The 24,839-nt window shown below is 47.0% G+C and overlaps 1 protein-coding gene across 1 annotated transcript in view; it reads right to left on the reverse strand.

Moving 5' to 3' along the window:
- SCTR (secretin receptor) overlaps positions 1-24,839 on the reverse strand; it is a 203,622-nt gene that overhangs the window by 41,903 nt on the left and 136,880 nt on the right. Inside the window, exons 6-8 of the mRNA XM_073551893.1 lie at positions 13,575-13,707; positions 6,537-6,690; positions 6,407-6,467 (exon numbers count right to left, since the gene is read on the reverse strand). Of these exons, the coding sequence (XP_073407994.1) occupies positions 6,407-6,467; positions 6,537-6,690; positions 13,575-13,707 (348 nt within the window). The remainder of the gene's footprint in view (positions 1-6,406; positions 6,468-6,536; positions 6,691-13,574; positions 13,708-24,839) is intronic.

The raw sequence follows: 24,839 nt of genomic DNA on the forward strand, positions 1-24,839 counted from the left end.
GTATTGCACATGTTTTTATTTATTCTATGTCTTGTCCATTGTTGTTTAGGTCTTTTCCTTTTTTTTTTTTCTTTCTTCTTGCAAGGGAGTGACTCCACCAGTGATTTGAGGGCTTAGTTGTCTGCCTCTTTGATTATACACATGTGTGGAGTCCCTCTGCTGATTAGGAATGTTTATAATCATTTTGTGAACTGTTTTGTTTCATGTCTCTGAGGAAGAACCTGGTGTAAGGTTCAAAACGCGTCAGGCGTGGGGGTCTGTTTCCCCTTTATGGTTTTATCATGAAATTATGTGAATAAAACTTATCATGGATTTTACTAAGTCTCCAGTGCCGGATCTTCCCTCTCTCTTCATGTTTGCAACACATGGTGGTCAGCCATTTGATCCCTAGGCACGACCGGCTTACAGGACTATTTTGGTGAGCACAAATTTCCCTTTCCCCTTCCTAATTTTCTGATGTCTGAAGTCCATTGCTCCGCATTGGCTGGTCATCCGGGTATTTTTGGTACCAGAGATTTGGTGAGTCGGTCGTTTTGGTGGCCTGCCTTATCTCGTGATGTCAGGAATTTTGTACAGTCCTTTGGGACTAGTTCTCGGTCTAAGCCCTGTTCTCGTTCTAGTGGGTTGCTGATGCCCCTGCCGGTGCCCAAGAGGCCATGGACCCATATCTCAATGGATTTTATTTCTGATCTTCCTGTCTCTCAGAGAATGACTGTTATCTGGGTGATTTGTGATAGATTTTCGAAGATGGTCCATCTTGTACCACTCCCAAAGTTGCCATCTTCCGCTGAGTTGGTGCCCTTGTTTTTACAACAGGTGGTTCGGTTGCACGGGATTCCTGATAACATTGTGTCCGATAGAGGGGTCCAGTTTGTTTCCAGATTCTGGAAAGCCTTTTGTTCCAATCTGGGAATTCAGTTGTCCTTCTCCTCCGCGTTTCATCCCCAGACCAATGGGCAGACTGAGAGAACAAACCAGACCCTGGAGTCTTATTTAAGATGTTTTATATCTGCTGATCAGGATGATTGGGTTTCATTTTTGCCCTTGGCCGAATTTGCACTGAACAATAGAGCTAGTTCTGCCACTTTGATGTCACCTTTTTCTGTAATTTTGGGTTTCATCCTCGATTCTCTTCAGGGCAGGTGGAGTCTTCGTACTGCCCAGGTGTGGACACTGTGGTTGTGAGAATGCAGCAGATATGGGACCAAGTGGTGGATAAGTTGTCACTCTCTCAGGAAAAGGCCCAGCGATTTTCCAACCGGCATAGGACCATTGGTCCCCGGTTTAAAGTGGGTGATATGGTTTGGTTGTCATCTAAGAATATTCCTATGAAGGTTGCATCTCCTAAATTTACGCCCAGATTTATTGGACCTTACAAGATTTTGGAGATTCTTAATCCTGTTTCTTTTCGATTGGCTCTTCCAGTTACTTTCAAAATCCATAACGTATTTCACAAGTCACTGTTGAAGAGGTTTGTTGAGCCAGTAGTTCCTGTGGCGGCACCTCCTGACCCTGTGTTGGTTAAATGCAATGTGGAATATGAGGTAGAGAAAATATTGGATTCTCGTTTGGTTAGACGGAGACTCCAGTATTTGGTCAAATGGAAGGGTTATGGCCAGGAAGATAATTCTTGGGTCTCTGCCTCTGATATTCATGCCAATAAATTGGTTCGTGCTTTTCACCGGGCCCATCCTGATCGGCCTGGTGGCATGGATGAGGGTTCGGTGACCCCTCCTCAAGGGGGGGGTACTGTTATGAGCTCATTTTCTGCTCCACCAGTTGAGAGTTCTCCTTCCGTTCTCCCTCTGGTGGTGACAGGAGGTAGTGAGGTTGGTTTAAGTGGTAGTGATCTGCCACCTGATGAGGAGGATAACGATTGGATCTCTGGAGTATCAGACTGGATATAAGACAGCCGACGCCCTATCCTGGTGCTGGTGATTCAGTCTGCTTCTCAGGTCTTGGAATTCAGCTCTCTTCCAGTCTTCTCAAGTTAAGTATGTTTTTTGCTAATGTTCACACTTGCGCTTGTTGGTCAATTCAGTTTCTTGTGTGGTCAGCTTGCCCCTGCTGGGGCTATGCTGAACTTCCACTCCTATTTATCTGTATTTGCCTTTTTGTCCCTTATTAGATTGGCCTCTTTTTGCTCTGTTTTAGAATATTTCAGAGTGCTGATATAGTGGGAGAAGTCTAGTGACTTCAGGGTTTTTTGGCAGATTGCAGACAGTGGCTTTCCTTTCCTGTCCTTTCTAGTTAGTTTGGTCCCCATCATTTGCTAAGCCTATTTTCCTGCCTGTGTTTGGTGTTTTCATCTTGCTTTACCATCAATACATGTGTGGGGGATGTCTTTTCCTTTGGGGTCTGCTCTGGGGCAGTTAGTTTTCCCTTTTCTTGCTTTAGGTTTATGTAGTCCTCCGGCAGTGACAAGGCGTCTAGGAACATCGTAGGAACGCTCCACTGCTACTGTTAGTTGTGTGGTTAAGATCAGGGATCTGCAATCTGCATAGTTACCAACCTCTCCGGTTTTCTGGGACTCAGCTTTTTGTTGCTCCTCCTCGGTTACCCATTCATAACACTTCTCCTGCTTTGTGGTCTCCACCATTCTCAGAGTGCTCGGCCGCTGTTTAGAAGATCCCATGGCTGCTGTTTTTGGCACAAGGTTAGTGGAGGCTGGGTTCTTATAAAGCTGGAAATTTTCATCACCTGGCCTTTCCTAACGATGACAGTGTATGAGCCATAACCCTAACAGGATCATTAAGGTCTGAAACCTCCGTCAAAGTTTTCTAAGCACACAAATCTCCAAGGGTGCAAAAACTTTTGCATCTAACCATTTTCTTTTTTGTAATTTTTAAAATGCAAAAGTTGAAAATATAATTTTTTTTTCCCTAAAATACATAATAAATGTGTCATCTGTGACTTTAAGCCTTTCAGATCATTTCATCTGCAAATTGCTTAACTGTTCACAACAACAGTAATTTCGACCAGGGGTGCCTAAACTTTTACAAGCCATTGTAAGGAGAGATTCTGGGTAATATAATACATGCTGGTATAATGGGGGATTCTGGGTAATGTAATAGATGTCGGTATAATGAGGGATTCTGGGTAATGTAATAGATGTCGGTATAATGGGGGATTCTGGGTAATGTAATAGATGTCGGTATAATGAGGGATTCTGGGTAATGTAATAGATGTCGGTATAATGAGGGATTCTAGGTAATGTAATAGATGTCGGTATAATGAGGGATTCTGGGTAATGTAATAGATGTCGGTATAATGAGGGATTCTGGGTAATGTAATAGATGTCAGTATAATGAGGGATTCTGGGTAATGTAATAGATGTCTGTATAATGAGGGATTCTGGGTAATGTAATAGATGTCTGTATAATGAGGGATTCTGGGTAATGTAATAGATGTCTGTATAATGAGGGATTCTGGGTAATGTAATAGATGTCGGTATAATGAGGGATTCTGGGTAATGTAATAGATGTCAGTATAATGAGGGATTCTGGGTAATGTAATAGATGTCTGTATAATGAGGGATTCTGGGTAATGTAATAGATGTCTGTATAATGAGGGATTCTGGGTAATGTAATAGATGTCTGTATAATGAGGGATTCTGGGTAATGTAATAGATGTCGGTATAATGAGGGATTCTGGGTAATGTAATAGATGTCGGTATAATGAGGGATTCTGGGTAATGTAATAGATGTCGGTATAATGAGGGATTCTGGGTAATGTAATAGATGTCGGTATAATGAGGGATTCTGGGTAATGTAATAGATGTCGGTATAATGAGGGATTCTGGGTAATGTAATAGATGTCGGTATAATGGGGGATTCTGGGTAATGTAATAGATGCCGGTAAAATGAGGGATTCTGGGTAATGTAATAGATGTCTGTATAATCAGGGATTCTGGGTAATGTAATAGATGGCGGTATAATGAGGGATTCTGGGTAATGTAATAGATGTCGGTATAATGGGGGATTCTGGGTAATGTAATAGATGTCGGTATAATGGGGGATTCTGGGTAATGTAATAGATGCCGGTAAAATGAGGGATTCTGGGTAATGTAATAGATGTCTGTATAATCAGGGATTCTGGGTAATGTAATAGATGGCGGTATAATGAGGGATTCTGGGTAATGTAATAGATGTCGGTATAATGGGGGATTCTGGGTAATGTAATAGATGTCGGTATAATGGGGGATTCTGGGTAATGTAATAGATGTCGGTATAATGGGGGATTCTGGGTAATGTAATAGATGTCGGTATAATGAGGGATTCTGGGTAATGTAATAGATGTCGGTATAATGAGGGATTCTGGGTAATGTAATAGATGTCGGTATAATGGGGGATTCTGGGTAATGTAATAGATGCCGGTAAAATGAGGGATTCTGGGTAATGTAATAGATGTCGGTATAATCAGGGATTCTGGGTAATGTAATAGATGGCGGTATAATGAGGGATTCTGGGTAATGTAATAGATGTCGGTATAATGGGGGATTCTGGGTAATGTAATAGATGTCGGTATAATGGGGGATTCTGGGTAATGTAATAGATCTCGGTAAAATGAGGGATTCTGGGTAATATAATAGATGTCGGTATAATGGGGGATTCTGGGTAATATTGTTGGTGTCGGTATAATGGGGGATTCTTGGTAATATTGTTGGTGTCGGTATAATGGGGGATTCTGGGTAATGTAATAGATGTCGGTATAATGAGGGATTCTGGGTAATGTAATAGATGTCTGTATAATGAGGGATTCTGGGTAATGTAATAGATGTCGGTATAATGAGGGATTCTGGGTAATGTAATAGATGTCGGTATAATGAGGGATTCTGGGTAATGTAATAGATGTCGGTATAATGGGGGATTCTGGGTAATGTAATAGATGTCGGTATAATGAGGGATTCTGGGTAATGTAATAGATGTCGGTATAATGGGGGATTCTGGGTAATGTAATAGATGTCGGTATAATGAGGGATTCTGGGTAATGTAATAGATGTCGGTATAATGAGGGATTCTGGGTAATGTAATAGATGTCGGTATAATGGGGGATTCTGGGTAATGTAATAGATGCCGGTAAAATGAGGGATTCTGGGTAATGTAATAGATGTCTGTATAATCAGGGATTCTGGGTAATGTAATAGATGGCGGTATAATGAGGGATTCTGGGTAATGTAATAGATGTCGGTATAATGGGGGATTCTGGGTAATGTAATAGATGTCGGTATAATGGGGGATTCTGGGTAATGTAATAGATCTCGGTAAAATGAGGGATTCTGGGTAATATAATAGATGTCGGTATAATGGGGGATTCTGGGTAATATTGTTGGTGTCGGTATAATGGGGGATTCTTGGTAATATTGTTGGTGTCGGTATAATGGGGGATTCTGGGTAATGTAATAGATCTCGGTAAAATGAGGGATTCTGGGTAATATAATAGATGTCGGTATAATGGGGGCTTCTGGGTAATATTGTTAGTGTCTGTATAATGGGGGCTTCTGGGTAATATTGTTGGTGTCAGTATAATGGGGGCTTCTGGGTAATATTGTTGGTGTCAGTATAATGGGGGATTCTGGGTAATATTGTTGGTGTCTGAATAATGGGGGCTTCTGGGTAATATTGTTGGTGTCTGTATAATGGGGGCTTCTGGGTAATATTGTTGGTGTCTGTATAATGGGGACTTCTGGGTAATATTGTTGGTGTCGGTATAATGGGGGCTTCTGGGTAATATTGTTGGTGTCGGTATAATGGGGGCTTCTGGGTAATATTGTTGGTGTCGGTATAATGGGGGCTTCTGGGTAATATTGTTGGTGTCTGTATAATGGGGACTTCTGGGTAATATTGTTGGTGTCGGTATAATGGGGGCTTCTGGGTAATATTGTTGGTGTCGGTATAATGGGGGCTTCTGGGTAATATTGTTGGTGTCTGTATAATGGGGGCTTCTGGGTAATATTGTTGGTGTCGGTATAATGGGGGCTTCTGGGTAATATTGTTGGTGTCGGTATAACGGGGGCTTCTGGGTAATATTGTTGGTGTCGGTATAATGGGGGCTTCTGGGTAATATTGTTGGTGTCTGTATAATGGGGGCTTCTGGGTAATATGGTTGGTGTCGGTATAATGGTGGATTCTGGGTAATATTGTTGGTGTCTGTATAATGGGGGCTTCTGGGTAATATTGTTGGTGTCTGTATAATGGGGGCTTCTGGGTAATATTGTTGTTGTCTGTATAATGGGGGCTTCTGGGTAATATTGTTGGTGTCGGTATAATGGGGGCTTCTGGGTAATATTGTTGGTGTCGGTATAATGGGGGCTTCTGGGTAATATTGTTGGTGTCGGTATAATGGGGGCTTCTGGGTAATATCCGGGAGGAGTGTTATGGCGGAGGGCTCGGCTTTGGTTGCTCACCCCGTGTTTTCATACAGCTGTCGGCACACAGACCAGGCGATGATGAAGACCAGAGGAGAACCTGCAGGACACAGATATTGATGAGGTGGGGTCCAGGTTCTGGGGGTCTCCTGCTGCGCCGTGCACTCACCCCACCCCAGGGCAATGTACCAGCAGAAATATTTCCACTCCGAGAAGAAGGAGACGACGAGCAGCGTGTGCAGGTAGAGCCCCTCCACCAGGAGCCAGCTGTAGTTCGCCATGATGCAGTACTGGAAGAAGATCATGACGTAATGACAGTCCGTCTGTGGAGAGAGGGGGCAGATGACGTTATACCGAGGGAGAGAGAGAGGGCAGATGACGTTATACCGAGGGAGAGAGAGAGGGCAGATGACGTTATACCGGGGAGAGAGAGAGGGGGCAGAGGACAATATACGGAGGGAGAGAGAGGGGGCAGAGGACAATATACGGAGGGAGAGAGAGGGGGCAGAGGACAATATACGGAGGGAGAGAGAGGGGGCAGAGGATGTTATACCAAGGAGAGAGGGGGCAGAGGACAATATACCAAGGAGAGAGGGGGCAGAGGACAATATACCAAGTAGAGAGGGGCAGAGGACAATATACCAAGGAGAGAGGGGGCAGAGGACAATATACCAAGGAGAGAGGGGGCAGAGGACAATATACCAAGGAGAGAGGGGGCAGAGGACAATATACCAAGGAGAGAGGGGGCAGAGGACAATATACCAAGGAGAGAGTGGGCAGAGGACAATATACCAAGGAGAGAGTGGGCAGAGGACAATATACCAAGGAGAGAGGGGGCAGAGGACAATATACGGAGGGAGAGAGAGAGAGGGCAGATGACTTTATACCGAGGGAGAGAGAGGGGGCAGAGGACAATATATGGAGGGAGAGAGAGGGGGCAGAGGATGTTATACCGGGGAGAGAGAGGGGGCAGAGGACGTTATACCGAGGGAGAGAAGGGGGCAGATGACATTATATGGAGGGAGAGAGAGAGGGGGGCAGAGGACATACGGAGGGAGACAGAGGGGGCAGAGGATGTTATACCAGGAGAGAGAGGGCAGAGGACAATATACGGAGGGAGAGAGGGCAGATGACGTTATACCGGGGAGAGAGAGTGGGCAGAGGACAATATACCAAGGAGAGAGTGGGCAGAGGACAATATACCAAGGAGAGAGTGGGCAGAGGACAATATACCAAGGAGAGAGTGGGCAGAGGACAATATACCAAGGAGAGAGTGGGCAGAAGACAATATACCAAGGAGAGAGGGGGCAGAAGACAATATACCAAGGAGAGAGTGGGCAGAGGACAATATACCAAGGAGAGAGTGGGCAGAGGACAATATACCAAGGAGAGAGTGGGCAGAGGACAATATACCAAGGAGAGAGTGGGCAGAGGACAATATACCAAGGAGAGAGGGGGCAGAGGACAATATACCAAGGAGAGAGGGGGCAGAGGACAATATACGGAGGGAGAGAAGGGGGCAGATGACATTATATGGAGGGAGAGAGAGAGGGGGGCAGAGGACAATATACCAAGGAGAGAGGGGGCAGAGGATGTTATACCGGGGAGAGAGAGGGGGCAGAGGACAATATACGGAGGGAGAGAGAGGGGGCAGAGGATGTTATACCAGGAGAGAGAGGGGCAGAGGACGTTATACCGAGGGAGAGAGAGGGGGCAGAGGACAATATACCGGGGAGAGAGAGTGGGCAGAGGACAATTTACGGAGGGAGAGAGAGGGCAGAGGATGTTATACCGAGGGAGAGAGAGAGGGCAGAGGACATACGGAGGGAGAGAGAGGGGGCAGAGGAAAATATACCAAGGAGAGAGTGGGCAGAGGACAATATACGGAGGGAGAGAGAGGGGGCAGAGGACAATATACGGAGGGAGAGAGAGGGGGCAGAGGATGTTATACCGGGGAGAGAGAGGGGGCAGAGGACAATATACCAAGGAGAGAGTGGGCAGAGGACAATATACGGAGGGAGAGAGAGGGGGCAGAGGACAATATACGGAGGGAGAGAGAGGGCAGAGGACAATATACGGAGGGAGAGAGAGGGGGCAGAGGATGTTATACCGAGGGAGAGAGTGGGCAGAGGATGTTATACCAGGAGAGAGAGTGGGCAGAGGATGTTATACCAGGAGAGAGAGGGGGCAGAGGACGTTATACCGAGGGAGAGAAGGGGGCAGATGACGTTATAACGGGGAGAGAGAGGGGCAGAGGACAATATACTGGGGAGAGAGAGGGGGCAGAGGACAATATACCGGGGAGAGAGAGAGAGAGGGCAGATGACGTTATACCGGGGAGAGAAGGGGGCAGATGACATTATACGGAGGGAGAGAGAGAGGGGGCAGAGGACAATATACGGAGGGAGAGAAGGGGGCAGAGGACAATATACCAAGGAGAGAGGGGGCAGAGGATAATATACCAAGGAGAGAGTGGGCAGAGGACAATATACGGAGGGAGAGGAGGGAGAGAGAGAGGGGGGCAGAGGACAATATACGGAGGGAGAGAGAGGGCAGAGGACAATATACAGAGGGAGAGAGAGGGGGCAGAGGATGTTATACCAGGAGAGAGAGGGGGCAGAGGACGTTATCCCGAGGGAGAGAAGGGGGCAGATGACGTTATAACGGGGAGAGAGTGGGGGCAGAGGACAATATACCGGGGAGAGAGAGGGGGCAGAGGACAATATACCGGGGAGAGAGAGTGGGCAGAGGACAATTTACGGAGGGAGAGAGAGGGCAGAGGATGTTATACCGAGGGAGAGAGAGGGGGCAGAGGATAATATACGGAGGGAGAGAGAGGGGGCAGAGGACAATATACGGAGGGAGAGAGAAGGGGCAGAGGACAATATACCAAGGAGAGAGGGGGCAGAGGATGTTATACCGGGGAGAGAGAGGGGGCAGAGGACAATATACGGAGGAAGAGAAGGGGGCAGATGACAATACACGGAGGGAGAGAAGGGGGCAGAGGACAATATACCAAGGAGAGAGGGGGCAGAGGATGTTATACCGGGGAGAGAGAGGGGGCAGAGGACAATATACGGAGGGAGAGAGGGGGCAGAGGATGTTATACCGAGGGAGAGAGTGGGCAGAGGATGTTATACCAGGAGAGAGGGGGCAGAGGACATTATACAGAGGGAGAGGGGGCAGAGGACAATATACCGGGGAGAGAGAGGGGTAGAGGACATTATACCGAGGGAGAGAGGGGGGAAAGGACATTATACACAAGGAGAGAGGGGGGCAGAGGACATTATACGGAGAGAGAGGGAGCAGAGGACAATATACCGGGGAGAGAGAGGGGCAGAGGACAATATACCGGGGATAGAGAGGGGGCAGAGGACATTATACCGAGGGAGAGGGGGGAGAGGACATTATACACAAGGAGAGAGGGGAGCAGAGGACATTATACGGAGAGAGAGGGGGCAGAGGACAATATACCGGGGAGAGAGAGGGGGCAGAGGACGTTATACCGAGGGAGAGAGAGGGAGCAGAGGACGTTATACACGAGGAGAGAGAGGGGGCAGATGACATTACATGAAGTTAGAGAGGGGGGTCAGAGGATGTTACACCGAAGGAGCGAAAGGGGGCAGAGGACGTTACATCGGGGGAGAGAGAAGGGACAGAGGAAGTTACTCCAGGGGAGAGAGTAGGGGCAGAGGACATTACATCGGGGGAGAGAGGGAAGAGCACGTTACTCTATAGCCTTTGGAGGCCAAATTCAGGGATCGTTGTGGGAACGCCATGGACTACATCGGCCCTGCATGGGAACTTTTTGTTTTCTATTAAATTGGTGTCATTATTTCCAGTGTCCATACTGTCAGTCATCCTGTTCCGGTCCTGCCTGAACCTGATTCTTCCTTATCCTGTATCTGCAGAGTCTGAACCAGAACCAAAGTCCATACTGTCAGTCATCCTGTTCCGCTCCTGCCTGATCCTTCCTTATCCTGTACAGTCTGAACCAGTACCGTGTCCATACTGTCAGTCATCCTGTTCCGCTCCTGCCTGATCCTTCCTTATCCTGTACAGTCTGAACCAGTACCATGTCCAAACTGTTAGTCATCCTGTTCCGGTCCTGCCTGAACCTGATTCTTCCTTATCCTGTATCTGCAGAGTCTGAACTTGAACCAACGTCCATACTGTCAGTCATCCTGTTCCACTCCTGCCTGATCCTTCCTTATTCTGTACAGTCTAAACCAGTACCGTGTCCATACTGTTAGTCATCCTGTTCCGGTCCTGCCTGAACCTGAATCCTCCTTATCCTGTATCCGTACAGTCTGAACCAGTACCAGCGTTCATACTGTCAGTCATCCTGTTCCGGTCCTGCATGAACCTGAATCCTCCTTATCCTGTATCCGTACAGTCTGAACCAGTACCAGCGTTCATACTGTCAGTCATCCTGTTCCGGTCCTGCCTGAACCTGAATCCTCCTTATCCTGTATCCGTACAGTCTGAAGCAGTGCCAGCGTCCATACTGTCAGTCATCCTGTTCCGGTCCTGCATGAACCTGAATCCTCCTTATCCTGTATCTGTACAGTCTGAAGCAGTGCCAGCGTCCATACTGTCAGTCACCCTGTTCCGGTCCTGCCTGAACCTGAATCCTCCTTATCCTGCATCTGTACAGTCTGAATCAGTACCAGTGTCCATACTGTCAGTCATCCTGTTCCGGTCCTACCTGAACCTGAATCCTCCTTACCCTGTATCCCTACAGTCTGAACCAGTACCAGCGTTCATACTGTCAGTCATCCTGTTCCGGTCCTGCCTGAACCTGAATCCTCCTTATCCTGTATCTGTACAGTCTCAACCAGTACAAGCGTCCATACTGTCAGTCATCCTGCTCCAGTCCTGCCTGAACCTGAGTCCTCCTTATCCTGTATCTGTACAGTCTGAACCAGTACAAGCGTCCATACTGTCAGTCATCCTGTTCCAGTCCTGCCTGAACCTGAATCCTCCTTATCCTGCATCTGTACAGTCTGAATCAGTACCAGCGTCCATACTGTCAGTCATTCAGTTCCGGTCCTGCCTGAACCTGAATCCTCCTTATCCTGTATCCCAACAGTCTGAACCAGTACCAGCGTTCATACTGTCAGTCATCCTGTTCCGGTCCTGCCTGAACCTGAATCCTCCTTATCCTGTATCTGTACAGTCTCAACCAGTACAAGCGTCCATACTGTCAGTCATCCTGTTCCAGTCCTGCCTGAACCTGAGTCCTCCTTATCCTGTATCTGTACAGTCTGAACCAGTACCAGCGTTCATATTGTCAGTCATCCTGTTCCGGTCCTGCCTGAACCTGAATCCTCCTTATCCTGTATCCATACAGTTTGAAGCAGTGCCAGCGTCCATACTGTCAGTCATCCTGTTCCGGTCCTGCATGAACCTGAATCTTCCTTATCCTGTATCTGTACAGTCTGAAGCAGTGCCAGCGTCCATACTGTCAGTCACCCTGTTCCGGTCCTGCCTGAACCTGAATCCTCCTTATCCTGCATCTGTACAGTCTGAATCAGTACCAGCGTCCATACTGTCAGTCATCCTGTTCCGGTCCTGCCTGAACCTGAATCCTCCTTATCCTGTATCCCTACAGTCTGAACCAGTACCAGCGTTCATACTGTCAGTCATCCTGTTCCGGTCCTGCCTGAACCTGAATCCTCCTTATCCTGTATCTGTACAGTCTCAACCAGTACAAGCGTCCATACTGTCAGTCATCCTGCTCCAGTCCTGCCTGAACCTGAGTCCTCCTTATCCTGTATCCGTACCGTCTGAACCAGTACAAGCGTCCATACTGTCAGTCATCCTGTTTCGGTCCTTCCTGAACCTGAATCCTCCTTATCCTGTATCTGTACAGTCTGAATCAGTACCAGCGTCCATACTGTCAGTCATCCTGTTCCAGTCCTGCCTGAACCTGAATCCTCCTTATCCTGTATCCGTTCAGTCTGAACCAGTACAAGCGTCCATACTGTCAGTCATCCTGCTCCAGTCCTGCCTGAACCTGAGTTCTCCTTATCCTGTATCCGTACAGTCTGAACCAGTACAAGCGTCCATACTGTCAGTCATCCTGTTCCAGTCCTGCCTGAACCTGAGTCCTCCTTATCCTGTATCCCTACAGTCTGAACCAGTACCAGCGTACATATGGTCAGTTATAATGTTCCAATCCTACCTGAACCTGAATCCTCCTTATCCTGTATCCCTACAGTCTGAATCAGTACCAGCGTCCATACTGTCAGTCATCCTGTTCCGGTCCTGCCTGAACCTGAATCCTCCTTATCCTGTATCTGTACAGTCTGAACCAGTACAAGCGTCCATACTGTCAGTCATCCTGTTTCGGTCCTGCCTGAACCTGAATCCTCCTTATCCTGTATCTGTACAGTCTGAACCAGTACAAGCGTCCATACTGTCAGTCATCCTGTTTCGGTCCTGCCTGAACCTGAATCCTCCTTATCCTGTATCTGTACAGTCTGAATCAGTACCAGCGTCCATACTGTCAGTCATCCTGTTCCAGTCCTGCCTGAACCTGAGTCCTCCTTATCCTGTATCTGTACAGTCTGAACCAGTACAAGCGTCCATACTGTCAGTCATCCTGTTCCAGTCCTGCCTGAACCTGAGTCCTCCTTATACTGTATCCCTACAGTCTGAACCAGTACTAGCGTCCATACTGTCAGTCATCCTGCTCCAGTCCTGCCTGAACCTGAGTACTCCTTATCCTGTATCCGTTCAGTCTGAACCAGTACAAGCGTCCATACTGTCAGTCATCCTGTTCCAGTCCTGCCTGAACCTGAGTCCTCCTTATACTGTATCCCTACAGTCTGAACCAGTACCAGCGTACATATGGTCAGTTATATTGTTCCGATTCTACCTGAACCTGAATTCTCCTCATCCTGTTTCCACAGAGTCTGAATCAGTACCAGCGTCGATACTGTAAGTCATCCTGTTCCGGTCCTGCCTGAACCTGAGTCCTAATTATCCTGTATTTGTACAGTCTGAGCCAGTAACAGTGTCCATACCGTCAGTCATCCAGTTCCAGCCCTGCCTGAACCTGAATCCTCCTTATCCTGTATCTGTACAGTTTGAACCAGTACCAGCGTCCATACGACCAGGTGAGGTGGATGGCCATGGCAATGGACAGAGTGATCTGGGGTCCAGTTCTTCGGTGGTCACTCACCTCCACAGTCGCACTCACCAGATAGACTTTGCAGTGGTTGATGTCATCGATGGAGAAGAGCACGGCGTCCTTGATGAAGATGGACATGGCCCGGAGGATGAAGGAGGAGAAGAGGTTCATGTGGATATAATTACGTGTACAGCGCAGCCTCCTACATGAGAGAACAACGACCAGACATTGCGCCATCAACACCAACACCATGATGGAGACAGTCCACAACAGTGAGCTTACAGCACCGAGAAGGGAAAGTCACGTGATTCTGGAAATCACAGGACAGAGACATCACCGATCTGCACATGCTGAAAAAATGGAAACAACATATTGAAACCCGCTTGATTTCTCCAGTCCGGAGTCTGAGCCTTGTGCAGAAATCCCGGCACCTCCGTCCTCAGCTGCTGTCACTGAGGTCATTAATGGTCGTCTGAGGAAGTTTCTGCTGCAGAATGTACAATGCATCCTGTGTAATCACCAAAAAATGACGTCCCCGATGGAGACAAGTCCAGAGAGGCTGCTGGCAGCTCCTGAATAAACCTACCAATGACATCTCCAATGTTTTAGATGGAGACAAGTCAAGAGACGCTACCAGCAGCTCTTGTGTAATAACCGACCAATGACGTCTCCGATGTGCCCGATGGAGGCTAGAGTGGAGACGTTGCCGGCAGCTCCTGTGTAATCATCGACCAATGACATCCCCAATGTGCCTGATGGAGACAAGTCCGGAGATGCTGCTGGCAGCTCCTGTGTAATAACCGACCAATGACGTCCCCGATGGAGACAAGAGTGGAGACGCTGCCGGCAGCTCCTGAATAAAAAACGACCAATGACATCTCCAATGTACTTGATGGCGACAATTCCGGACAAGTCCGGAGATGCTGCTGGCAGCTCCTGTGTAATCACCGACCAATGACATCCCTGATGGAGACAAGTCCGGAGACGCTGCTGGCAGCTCCTGAATAATAACCTACCAATGACATCTCCAATGTGTTAGATGGAGACAAGTCAAGAGACGCTGCTGGCAGCTCTTGTGTAATAACCGACCAATGACGTCCCCGATGTAGACAAGAGTAAAGACGCTGCCGGCAGCTCCTGAATAAAAAACGACCAATGACATCGCCAATGTGCTCGATGGCAACAAGTCTGGAGACGCTGTCAGCAGCTCCTGTGTAATCACCAACCAATGACATCTCCGATGGAGACAAGGGTGGAGACTCTGCTAACAGCTCCTGTGTAATCACCGACCAATGACATCCCCAATGTGTCCGATGGAGACAAGTCCACGCATGCTGCTGGCAGTTCCTGTGTAATAACCGATCAATGACATCTCTGATGTGCTTGATGGAGACAAGTCAGGAGACACTGCCAGCAATTCCTGTGTAATCACTGACTAATGATGTCCCCAATGTGCTCCATAGAGAAAAGTCCGGAGACGCTGCCGTCAGCTCCTGTGTAATCACCGACCAATGAAAACCCTGATGTGGTCAATCGAGATAAAACCGGAGATGCTGCCAGCTGCTCCCGTGTAATCTGACTTATGATGTTCCCGATGTGCTCGATGGAGACAAAACCGGAGATGCTGCCAGCAACACCTACTTAATCATCGATCAATGATGTCTCCGTGCCTGATGGACACAAGTCTGGAGATGCTGCGGCCACGGGAGCAAATGTAGGCCACTTAGGCAGCTCACAGTTGAGCGAGGAATATGTGCCCTAGGGTTGTCATGTGGAAGAATAGCTCCTGGAAAACTTGGAGAAATCACAGCACCACTGGTTCCATCACTAAATCAATGTATCGCAAGCGGTTAGTGACCTGAAATGTAGACTTGAGGGGTTCGGCCAATGGAAATTATGTCCCCGCACACGATAATCCCTGGAGGAGAAATGGTGAGAAGTTCCCTTGTGAAGGCATATATAATGGTGAAGGCATATATAATGGTATTTAACTATTTCCTGCAACTTCACTGATTCCTGCATGTGTCCAACCTATATCATTCATCTTTGCAGCATATATAATGGTATATAGTTATTTCATCTCACCCTGCTTGTCCCCTTATGCTATTGAGGTCAAGTAACTTTTCAAAGTGGTTTACGATCCATGTAGGCCTGGACACTTGTTTATCTGCTAAATACATTTATTGTGTCCTAATGTCCTAACTTAATTTGATTGATTGCTAACGAGTAAGGAGAGAGAAATAAAAAAAAAAAGGAAGATCTTAGAACTGGCCTTCTATAAATTCAGAGCTAGCCTGGGGAAGGCATTTATGCAGGGGGGCATTTTTGTACATGTAATCGAAGTACATGTATCAAAGTACGCTGGCAGTTATAACATGGCAGTTAGACAGGGCAGGAGACAGGTAAGACAAATAAATAAATCAATTCCCTGTACATTTGGACTACCACAAATATTTACCACTAGATTATGGCCCGATGCTATCGCATCGGGAGGATGCGATAGCATCATACCTCTTGCCATGTTAACCCTCAACACACACACTCCTCACACCTTTCACCATCTCCACTCACGTCCAATCACTCTTTCACTCCACATACGACCCCTTCTCTCACTCCGTCTCTCATACTCACGCCGTCATCGCCACTGCTCCACGATCCCCGACATCTTCCGCCGGCGCCATCCTGGATCCAGACGTTGTCCACGCCGGCGACATGTTCTTGCGGCGACGCCATCTTGAGTATCGTGAAATCCCGCGATACTCAAGATGGCGTCACGGAAGAACATGTCGCCGGCGTGGACGACGTCGGGATCCAAAATGGCGTCGGTGAAATCTCGCGAGTTTTCGCCGACGCCATTTTGGATCCCGACGTCGTCCTCGCCGGCGACATGTTCTTGCAGCGACGCCATCTTGAGTATCGCGGGATTTTGCCGATCCAAAATAGCGTCGCCGCAGGAACATGTCGCTGGCGTGGATGCCGTCGGGATCCAAAATGGCGTCGGCGAAATCTCGCGAGATTTCGCCGACGCCATTTTGGATCCCGACGTCCTCCACGCCGGCGACATGTTCTTGCAGTGACACCATCTTGAGTATCGCGGGATATCGCGATACTCAAGATGGCGTCGCCGCAAGAACATGTCGCCGGCGTGGAGGACGTCTGGATCCAGGATGGCGTCGGTGGAAGAAGATGTCGGGGATCGTGGATCAGCGGCGATGACGTCGTGAGTATGAGAGACGGAGTGAGAGAAAGGGTTGTATGTGGAGTGAAAGAGTGAGTGGACGTGAGTGGAGATGGTGAAAGGTGAGAGGAGTGTGTGTTGAGGAGTGGTGCGTTAAGGGTTAACATGGAAAGAGGTGTGCGGTGACGTCACCGGTTACAAAAGCTGCTTAGGGCATTTATTATTATAGATATGCATTTGTATAATTTATATCCTGGGCGCTGCATTCACACACATCCACCGCCCTGGCATTAACTCTCTACACTCCATCCATATTGGCCCCTCACTCCTTTCCTCTCCTGTTATGAGCTCATTTTCTGCTCCACCAGTTGAGAGTTCTCCTTCCGTTCTCCCTCTGGTGGTGACAGGAAGTACTGAGGTGGGTTTAAGTGGTAGTGATCTGCCACCTGATGATGAGGATAACGATTGGATCTCTGGAGTATCAGACTGGACATAAGACAGCCGACGCCCTATCCTGGTGCTGGTGATTCAGTCTGCTTCTCAGGTCTAGGACTTCAGCTCTCTTCCAGTCTTCTCAAGTTAAGTTTGTTTTTTGCTAATGTTCACACTTGCACTTGTTGGTCAATTCAGTTTCTTGTGTGGTCAGCCTGCCCCTGCTGGGGCTATGCTGAACTTCCACTCCTATTTATCTGTATTTGCCAATTTGCCTTTTTGTCCCTTATTAGATTGGCCTCTTTCTGCTGTTTCAAAATATTTCAGAGTGCTGATATAGTGGGAGAAGTCTAGTGACTTCAGGGTTTTTTGGCAGATTGCAGACAGTGGCTTTCCTTTCCTGTCCTTTCAAGTTAGTCGGGCCCCATTGTTTGCACAGCCTATTTTCCTGCCTGTGTTTGTGTTTTCATCTTGCTTCACTGTCAATACATGTGTGGGGGCTGTCTATTCCTTTGGGGTCTGCTCTGGGGCAGTTAGTATTCCCTTTTCTTGCTTTAGGTTTATGTAGTCCTCCAGCGGTGACGAGGCGTCTAGGAACATCGTAGGAACGCTCCACTGCTACTGTTAGTTGTGTGGTTAAGATCAGGGATCTGCAATCTGCATAGTTACCAACCTCTCTGGTTTTCTGGGACTTAGCTTTTTGTTGTTCCTCCTCAGTGACCCATTCATAACAGAATCACCAGCCATACCGCAGATTCTAGAGTACTCAAAAGCAGGGAAGAATTGTTTAGAGGAAAAGGAAAAAAAAAAAAGTGTCAGAATTTTTTTTTTTAATATATATATTTTTTCCTCTTTTTTTTCTGGGGCCGTAGGAGGATTTTTTATTTTTTTTCGTAATGGAGATTAAGCAATTGTCTGATCGTGTGGAGCAACTTGGTGCTGAAGTGCAGGGAATTTCCAACTACCTCATTCAGTCACATGCTGCTGAACCTAAGATCCCTACTCCTGATGAGTTTTCTGGGTATCGGTCTAAATTTCTGAATTTTAAGAATGATTGTAAATTATTTCTTGCCTTGAAGCCTAATTCATCAGGGAGCTCTGTGCAACAGGTTAAAATTGTCATCTCCTAGCTGCGCAGCGATCCACAGGATTGGGCTTTTTCTCTGACACCTGAAAATCCTATTTTGACTAATGTGGATGCATTTTTTCAAGCCTTGTGGTTGTTGTATGATGAACCTAATGCCGTTGATCAAGCTGAGATAACCCTGTTGGCATTAGACCAGGGTCAGGATCCTGCAGAGTTGTACTGTCAAAAATTCCCAAAGTGGGCGGTCCTTACTACATGGAATGATAGTGCATTGGCAGCTCTCTTTCAGAAAGGTTTGTCAGAGACCGTAAAAGATGTTATGGTGGGATTTTCTGTTCCTTCTGATCTGGATGGCTCTATGTCATTAGCCATTCAAGTTGATCGGCGTTTACGTGAACGTAAAACTACATGGGAGGCGCTGCCACCTTTTGAACAAATGTCTGAACCTATGCAATGTGATGGGGTTTTGTCTAGAGCGCAACGCCGGGAGTTTAGAAGGCGTAATAAGTTGTGTTTTTTCTGTGGAGACGCCTCTCATACTATTTCTGTCTGCCCTAAACGAGAGAAACGTTTTGCACACACATTTGCTGTGGGCAGTATACAACCTAAGTTCCTTTTGGCAATTACACTGATCTGCTCCTAATCCACGTTTTCCACTAAGGCTTTTGTGGATTCAGGAGCAGCTCTGAATCTGATGGATTTGGACTTCGCTAAACGTTGTGGTTTGTCCATGACGCCTCTGCAGACGCCTATTCCTTTGAGGGGTATTGATGCTACTCCTTTGGCGGAGAATAAACCTCAGTTTTGGACCCAGGTGATAATGCGGGTTACCCCAGACCACCAAGAAAATTGTAAATTTTTGGTGCTGCATAATTTGCATGATACTATTGTTCTGGGGTTCCCCTGGTTGCAAACTCATAATCCAGTTTTGGATTGGAAATCTGTCTGTGGTGAGTTGGGGTTGTCAGTGTGTTCTTAGGGACGCTCCTATTTTCTCCACCTCTCAGTCTCATGATATTCCTGATTATCTGGCTGATTTCTCTGATGTATTTAGTGAGAGTAAGTCTGCGTCTTTGCCTCCTCAAAGGAGTTATGACTGTGCAATTGAGTTGATAACTGGGTGTAAATTTCCCACGGGTCGGCTTTTCAGATCTGTACCCGAACAAGATGCTATGCGATCCTATATTAAGGAGTCGTTGGAGAAGGGTCATATTAGACCATCCTCGTCACCTCTAGGTGCTGTTTTTTTTGTGGCCAAGAAAGATGGTTCATTAAGACCGTTTATTGATTATCGTTCCCTTAATAAGATGACGGTTAAATATCAGTACCCGTTACCCCTGATGTCTGATTTATTCTCCAGAGTTAAAGGTGCTTGCTGGTTTACTAAGCTTGACCTCAGGGGGCGTATAATCTTATTCGCATCAAGCACGGGGATGAATGGAAGACGGCGTTTAATACTCCGGAGGGACATTTTGAGTACCTGGTGATGCCTTTTGGGCTCACTAATGCCCCTTCTGTCTTCCAGTCCTTTATGAATGATATTTTCCGTGACTTTGTGGATAAGTTTTTGATCATCTATCTGGATGATATTTTGATCTTTTCTAGTGATTGGGATTCCCATGTGGAACATGTCCAGACTGTTCCGGATTTTGAGGGAGAATTCCCTGTTTGTTAAGGGATCGAAGTGCCTCTTTGGTGTACAGAGGATTTCATTTTTGGGATTTATCTTGTCTCCATCGACTATTGAAATGGACCCGGCCAAGTTACAGGCCATTTATGATTGGGTTCAGCCTACTTCTTTGAAGGCTCTCCAGAAGTTTTTGTGTTTTTCTAATTTCTATCGTAAATTTATAGGTAATTTTTCTAGTATTGTCAAACCACTGACTGATCTGACCAAGAAGGGAGCTGATGTGCTAAATTGGTTTCCTGAGGCTGTCTCAGCATTTCAGGAGCTTAAGCGGAGATTTACTTCAGCTCCAGTTTTACGGCAACCTGATGTCTCACTTCCATTTCAAGTGGAGGTGGACGCTTCTGAGATTGGTGCAGGAAGTGTTTTGTCCCAAAAAGACCCTGTGACTTCTAAGATGAATCCTTGTACCTTCTTTTCTCGAAAGTTTTCCCCATCTGAACGCAACTATGACGTGGGGAATCGGGATTTGTTGGCCATGAAATGGGCATTTGAGGAGTGGAGACATTGGTTGGAGGGAGCTAGACATCAATTTGTGGTCCTCACCGATCACAAGAATCTGATTTATCTGGAGTCGGCCAAACGCTTGAATCCTAGACAGGCTAGATGGGCCTTGTTTTTCACGCATTTTAATTTTGTGGTCTCTTTTCTTCCGGGCACTAAGAATGTTAAGGCAGACGCCCTTTCTTGGAGTTTCTTTGCTGATTCTCTTAATGTGACCGAGCATACTACTATCCTAGGTGAGGGGGTATTTCGCCCGATTTGAGACGCGCCCTGGAGGAATTTCAGGAGGATAAACCTGAGCGTTGCCCTATGGGAAGATTGTATGTTCCTGACCAGTGGAGAAAGAGAGTGATGTCTGAAGTCCATTGCTCCGCATTGGCTGGTCATCCGGGTATTTTTGGTACCAGAGATTTGGTGAGTCGGTCGTTTTGGTGGCCTGCCTTATCTCGTGATGTCAGGAATTTTGTACAGTCCTGTGGGACTTGTTCTCAGTCTAAACCCTGTTCTCGTTCTAGTGGGTTTCTGATGCCCCTGCCGGTGCCCAAGAGGCCATGGACCCATATCTCAATGGATTTTATTTCTGATCTTCCTGTCTCTCAGAGAATGACTGTTATCTGGGTGATTTGTGATAGATTTTCGAAGATGGTCCATCTTGTACCACTCCCAAAGTTGCCATCTTCCGCTGAGTTGGTACCCTTGTTTTTACAACAGGTGGTTCGGTTACACGGGATTCCTGAGAACATTGTGTCCGATAGAGGGGTCCAGTTTGTTTCCAGATTCTGGAAAGCCTTTTGTTCCAATCTGGGAATTCAGTTATCCTTTTCCTCCGCGTTTCATCCCCAGACCAATGGGCAGTCTGAGAGAACAAACCAGACCCTGGAGTCTTATTTAAGATGTTTTATATCTGCTGATCAAGATGATTGGGTCTCATTTTTGCCCTTGGCCGAATTTGCGCTGAACAATAGAGCTAGTTCTGCCACTTTGATGTCACCCTTTTTCTGTAATTTTGGGTTTCATCCTCGATTCTCTTCAGGGCAAGTGGAATCTTCGTCCAGCCCAGGTGTGGACACTGTGGTTGTGAGAATGCAGCAGATATGGGACCAAGTGGTGGATAAGTTGTCACTCTCTCAGGAAAAGGCCCAGCGTTTTTCAAACAGGCATAGGACCATTGGTCCCTGGTTTAAAGTGGGTGATATGGTTTGGTTGTTATCCAAGAATATTCCTATGAAGGTTGCATCTCCAAAATTTAAGCCCAGATTTATTGGACCTTATAAGATTTTGGAGATTCTTAATCCTGTTTCTTTTAGATTGGCTCTTCCAGTTACGTTCAAAATCCATAACGTATTTCACAAGTCACTGTTGAAGAGGTTTGTTGAGCCAGTAGTTCCTGTGGCGGCACCTCCTGACCCTGTATTGGTTAAAGGCAATGTGGAATATGAGGTAGAGAAAATATTGGATTCTCGTTTGGTTAGACGGAGACTCCAGTATTTGGTCAAATGGAAGGGTTATGGCCAGGAAGATAATTCTTGGGTCTCTGCCTCTGATATTCATGCCAATAAATTAGTTCGTGCTTTTCACCGGGCCCATCCTGATTGGCCTGGTGGCATGGATGAGGGTTCGGTGACCCCTCCTCAAGGGGGGGTACTGTTACGAGCTCATTTTCTGCTCCACCAGTTGAGAGTTCTCCTTCCGTTCTCCCTCTGGTGGTGACAGGAGGTAGTGAGGTTGGTTTAAGTGGTAGTGATCTGCCACTTGAGGAGGATAACGATTGGATCTCTGGAGTATCAGACTGGATATAAGACAGCCGACGCCCTATCCTGGTGCTGGTGATTCAGTCTGCTTCTCAGGTCTTGGACTCCAGCTCTCTTCCAGTCTAATCAAGTTAAGTTTGTTTTTTGCTAATGTTCACACTTGCGCTTGTTGGTCAATTCAGTTTCTTGTGTGGTCAGCCTGCCCCTGCTGGGGCTATGCTGAACTTCCACTCCTATTTATCTGTATTTGCCCATTTGCCTTTTTGTCCCTTATTAGATTGGCCTCTTTTTGATCTGTTTCAGAATATTTCAGAGTGCTGATATAGTGGGAGAAGTCTAGTGACTTCAGGGTTAATTTTGCTATCAGACGTGTTGGACATTATTTTGGTAGGGTTTTTTGGCAGATTGCAGACAGTGGCTTTCCTTTCCTGTCCTTTCTAGTTAGTCGGGCCCCATCGTTTGCTCAGCCTATTTTCCTGCCTTTGTTTGTGTTTTCATCTTGCTTCACCGTCAATACATGTGGGGGGCTGTCTTTCCTTTGGGGTCTGCTCTGGGGCAGTTAGTTTTCCTCTTTTCCTGTTTTAGGCTTATGTAGCTCTCTGGTTGTGACGAGGCGTCTAGGACCATCGTAGGAACGCTCCACGACTGCTGCTAGTTGTGTGGTTAAGATCAGGGATCTGCAATCTGCTAGTTACCAACCTCTCTGGTTTTCTGAGACTTAGCTTGTTGGTTTTTTTTCCTCCTCGGTGACCCATTCATAACACTCTCCTATGTATAGCACTCACGCTCTTTTCACATTGCTACACAGCACAGATCCATTCAGTCCCACCATTCAACATCAGAGACGCTCTCACAAATCACTTAACCATCTGCTCACTCTTTCTATCCTCCTCCTAGTCGCAGGAGACATTGCTCCCAACCCTGTTCCCCCATGTTATAGAAAGTCAAACCCCCCAACTGCTACTCAGAAACCCCTCTAATCTTATTAATATTCCCTGCATGCCATATGTCTCTCTTAATTGTGCCCTTTGGAATTCTCGCTCAGTGTGTAACAAACTCTCCTTCATCCATGACTTTTTCCTTTCTAATTCTCTTAACCTCCTGGCTCTTACTGAAACCTGGATCCAGCAGTCAGACACTACCGCTGCTCTTTCATACGGGGGACTACACTTCTCTCATACCCCAAGATCAGACAATAGAGCAGGTGGATGCGTAGGTCTGCTCCTATCACCAAAATGTACCCTCACTAGTCTTCCATTCTTTTGAGGTCCATGTCGTCAGACTCTACACCCCCTTCTCCATGCAAGTGGCGGTGGTGTATCATCCTCCCGGCCCCTCCCATCAGTTGCTGGATTATTTTGCCACTTGGCTTCCACATTTTCTCTCCTGTGACATCCCTACCATCATCATGGGAGATTTCAACATCCCCATTGCTCTTCCCCTCTCCCCATGTGCTACTCATCTTTTATCTCTAACCTCCTCGTTTGGCCTTTTGCAGCTTACTAATTCTCCAACGCATGAAGACGGAAACTCCCTCGACTTGGTCTTCTCTCGGCTTTGTGCAGTGGATGATTTTGCAAACTCCCCCCTCCCGCTCTCTGACCACAACCTTCTATCATTCTCTATCAAGAACTGCCAGGCCGCTCAGGTCACCCCCACTGTCCATACTTATAGAAACATACAGGCCATTAACACCCAGAAACTTATGAAGAACTTGCAGTCTTCATTGGCCCCTATCTCCTCCCTCTCATGTCCTGATTCTGCACTGAAGCATTACAATGAAACACTTCAAACTGCCCTGGATGAATTTGCACCCCCTATAAATAGAACACCACAACGCAGACGGCGACAACCCTGGCACACGGTGCAAACACGCTTCCTGCAGCAGTGCTCCAGGTGCGCCGAAAGTCTGTGGAGAAAATCCAATCTACACGAAGATTTCATCCATTATAAGTTTATGCATAGAACATACAACACTGCCCTTCACCTCTCCAAACAAACCTATTTCAACACCCTCATCACCTCACTGTCCAATAACCCTAAACGTCTCTTTGACACTTTTCATTCTCTACTCAACCCAAGAGTACAGGCCCCAAACACGGAGCTCCGAGCTGACGATCTGGTCAATTACTTCAACGAAAAAATTGACCAGATTCGACAGGAAATTATCTCCAATTCACCTCATACCATGCACTGTCCTCCCTCCTCCACTGCATCTAGCTCACTCCCTGATTTTGAACCAGTCACAGAAGAAGTAAGCAGGCTCCTTGCATCTTCTCGCCCAACCACTTGCACCAGTGACCCATTTCCGTCACATCTGCTCCAGTCCCTTTCCCCTGCTGTCACCCCTCACCTAACTAAAATATTTAACCTCTCTCTCTCTTCTGGTATCTTTCCCTCCTCATTTAAGCATGCCATCATACATCCACTACTTAAAAAACCATCCCTCGGCCAAAACTGTGCAGCTAACTATAGACCTGTCTCTAATCTTCCCTTCATCTCTAAACTCCTGGAACGCCTGGTCCACTCCCGTCTTATCCGCTATCTCTTTGATAACTCTCTTCTCGACCCTCTCCAATCCGGTTTCCGCTCTTTACACTCTACTGAAACTGCCCTCACTAAAGTCTCTAATGATCTACTAACAGCTAAATCAAATGGTCACTACTCCATGCGAATTCTCTTGGATCTCTCTGCA

This window comes from Dendrobates tinctorius, unplaced genomic scaffold, assembly GCF_039654945.1.
Source record: "Dendrobates tinctorius isolate UK_male_01 unplaced genomic scaffold, ASM3965494v1 ptg000182l, whole genome shotgun sequence".
Lineage (NCBI taxonomy): Eukaryota > Metazoa > Chordata > Amphibia > Anura > Dendrobatidae > Dendrobates > Dendrobates tinctorius.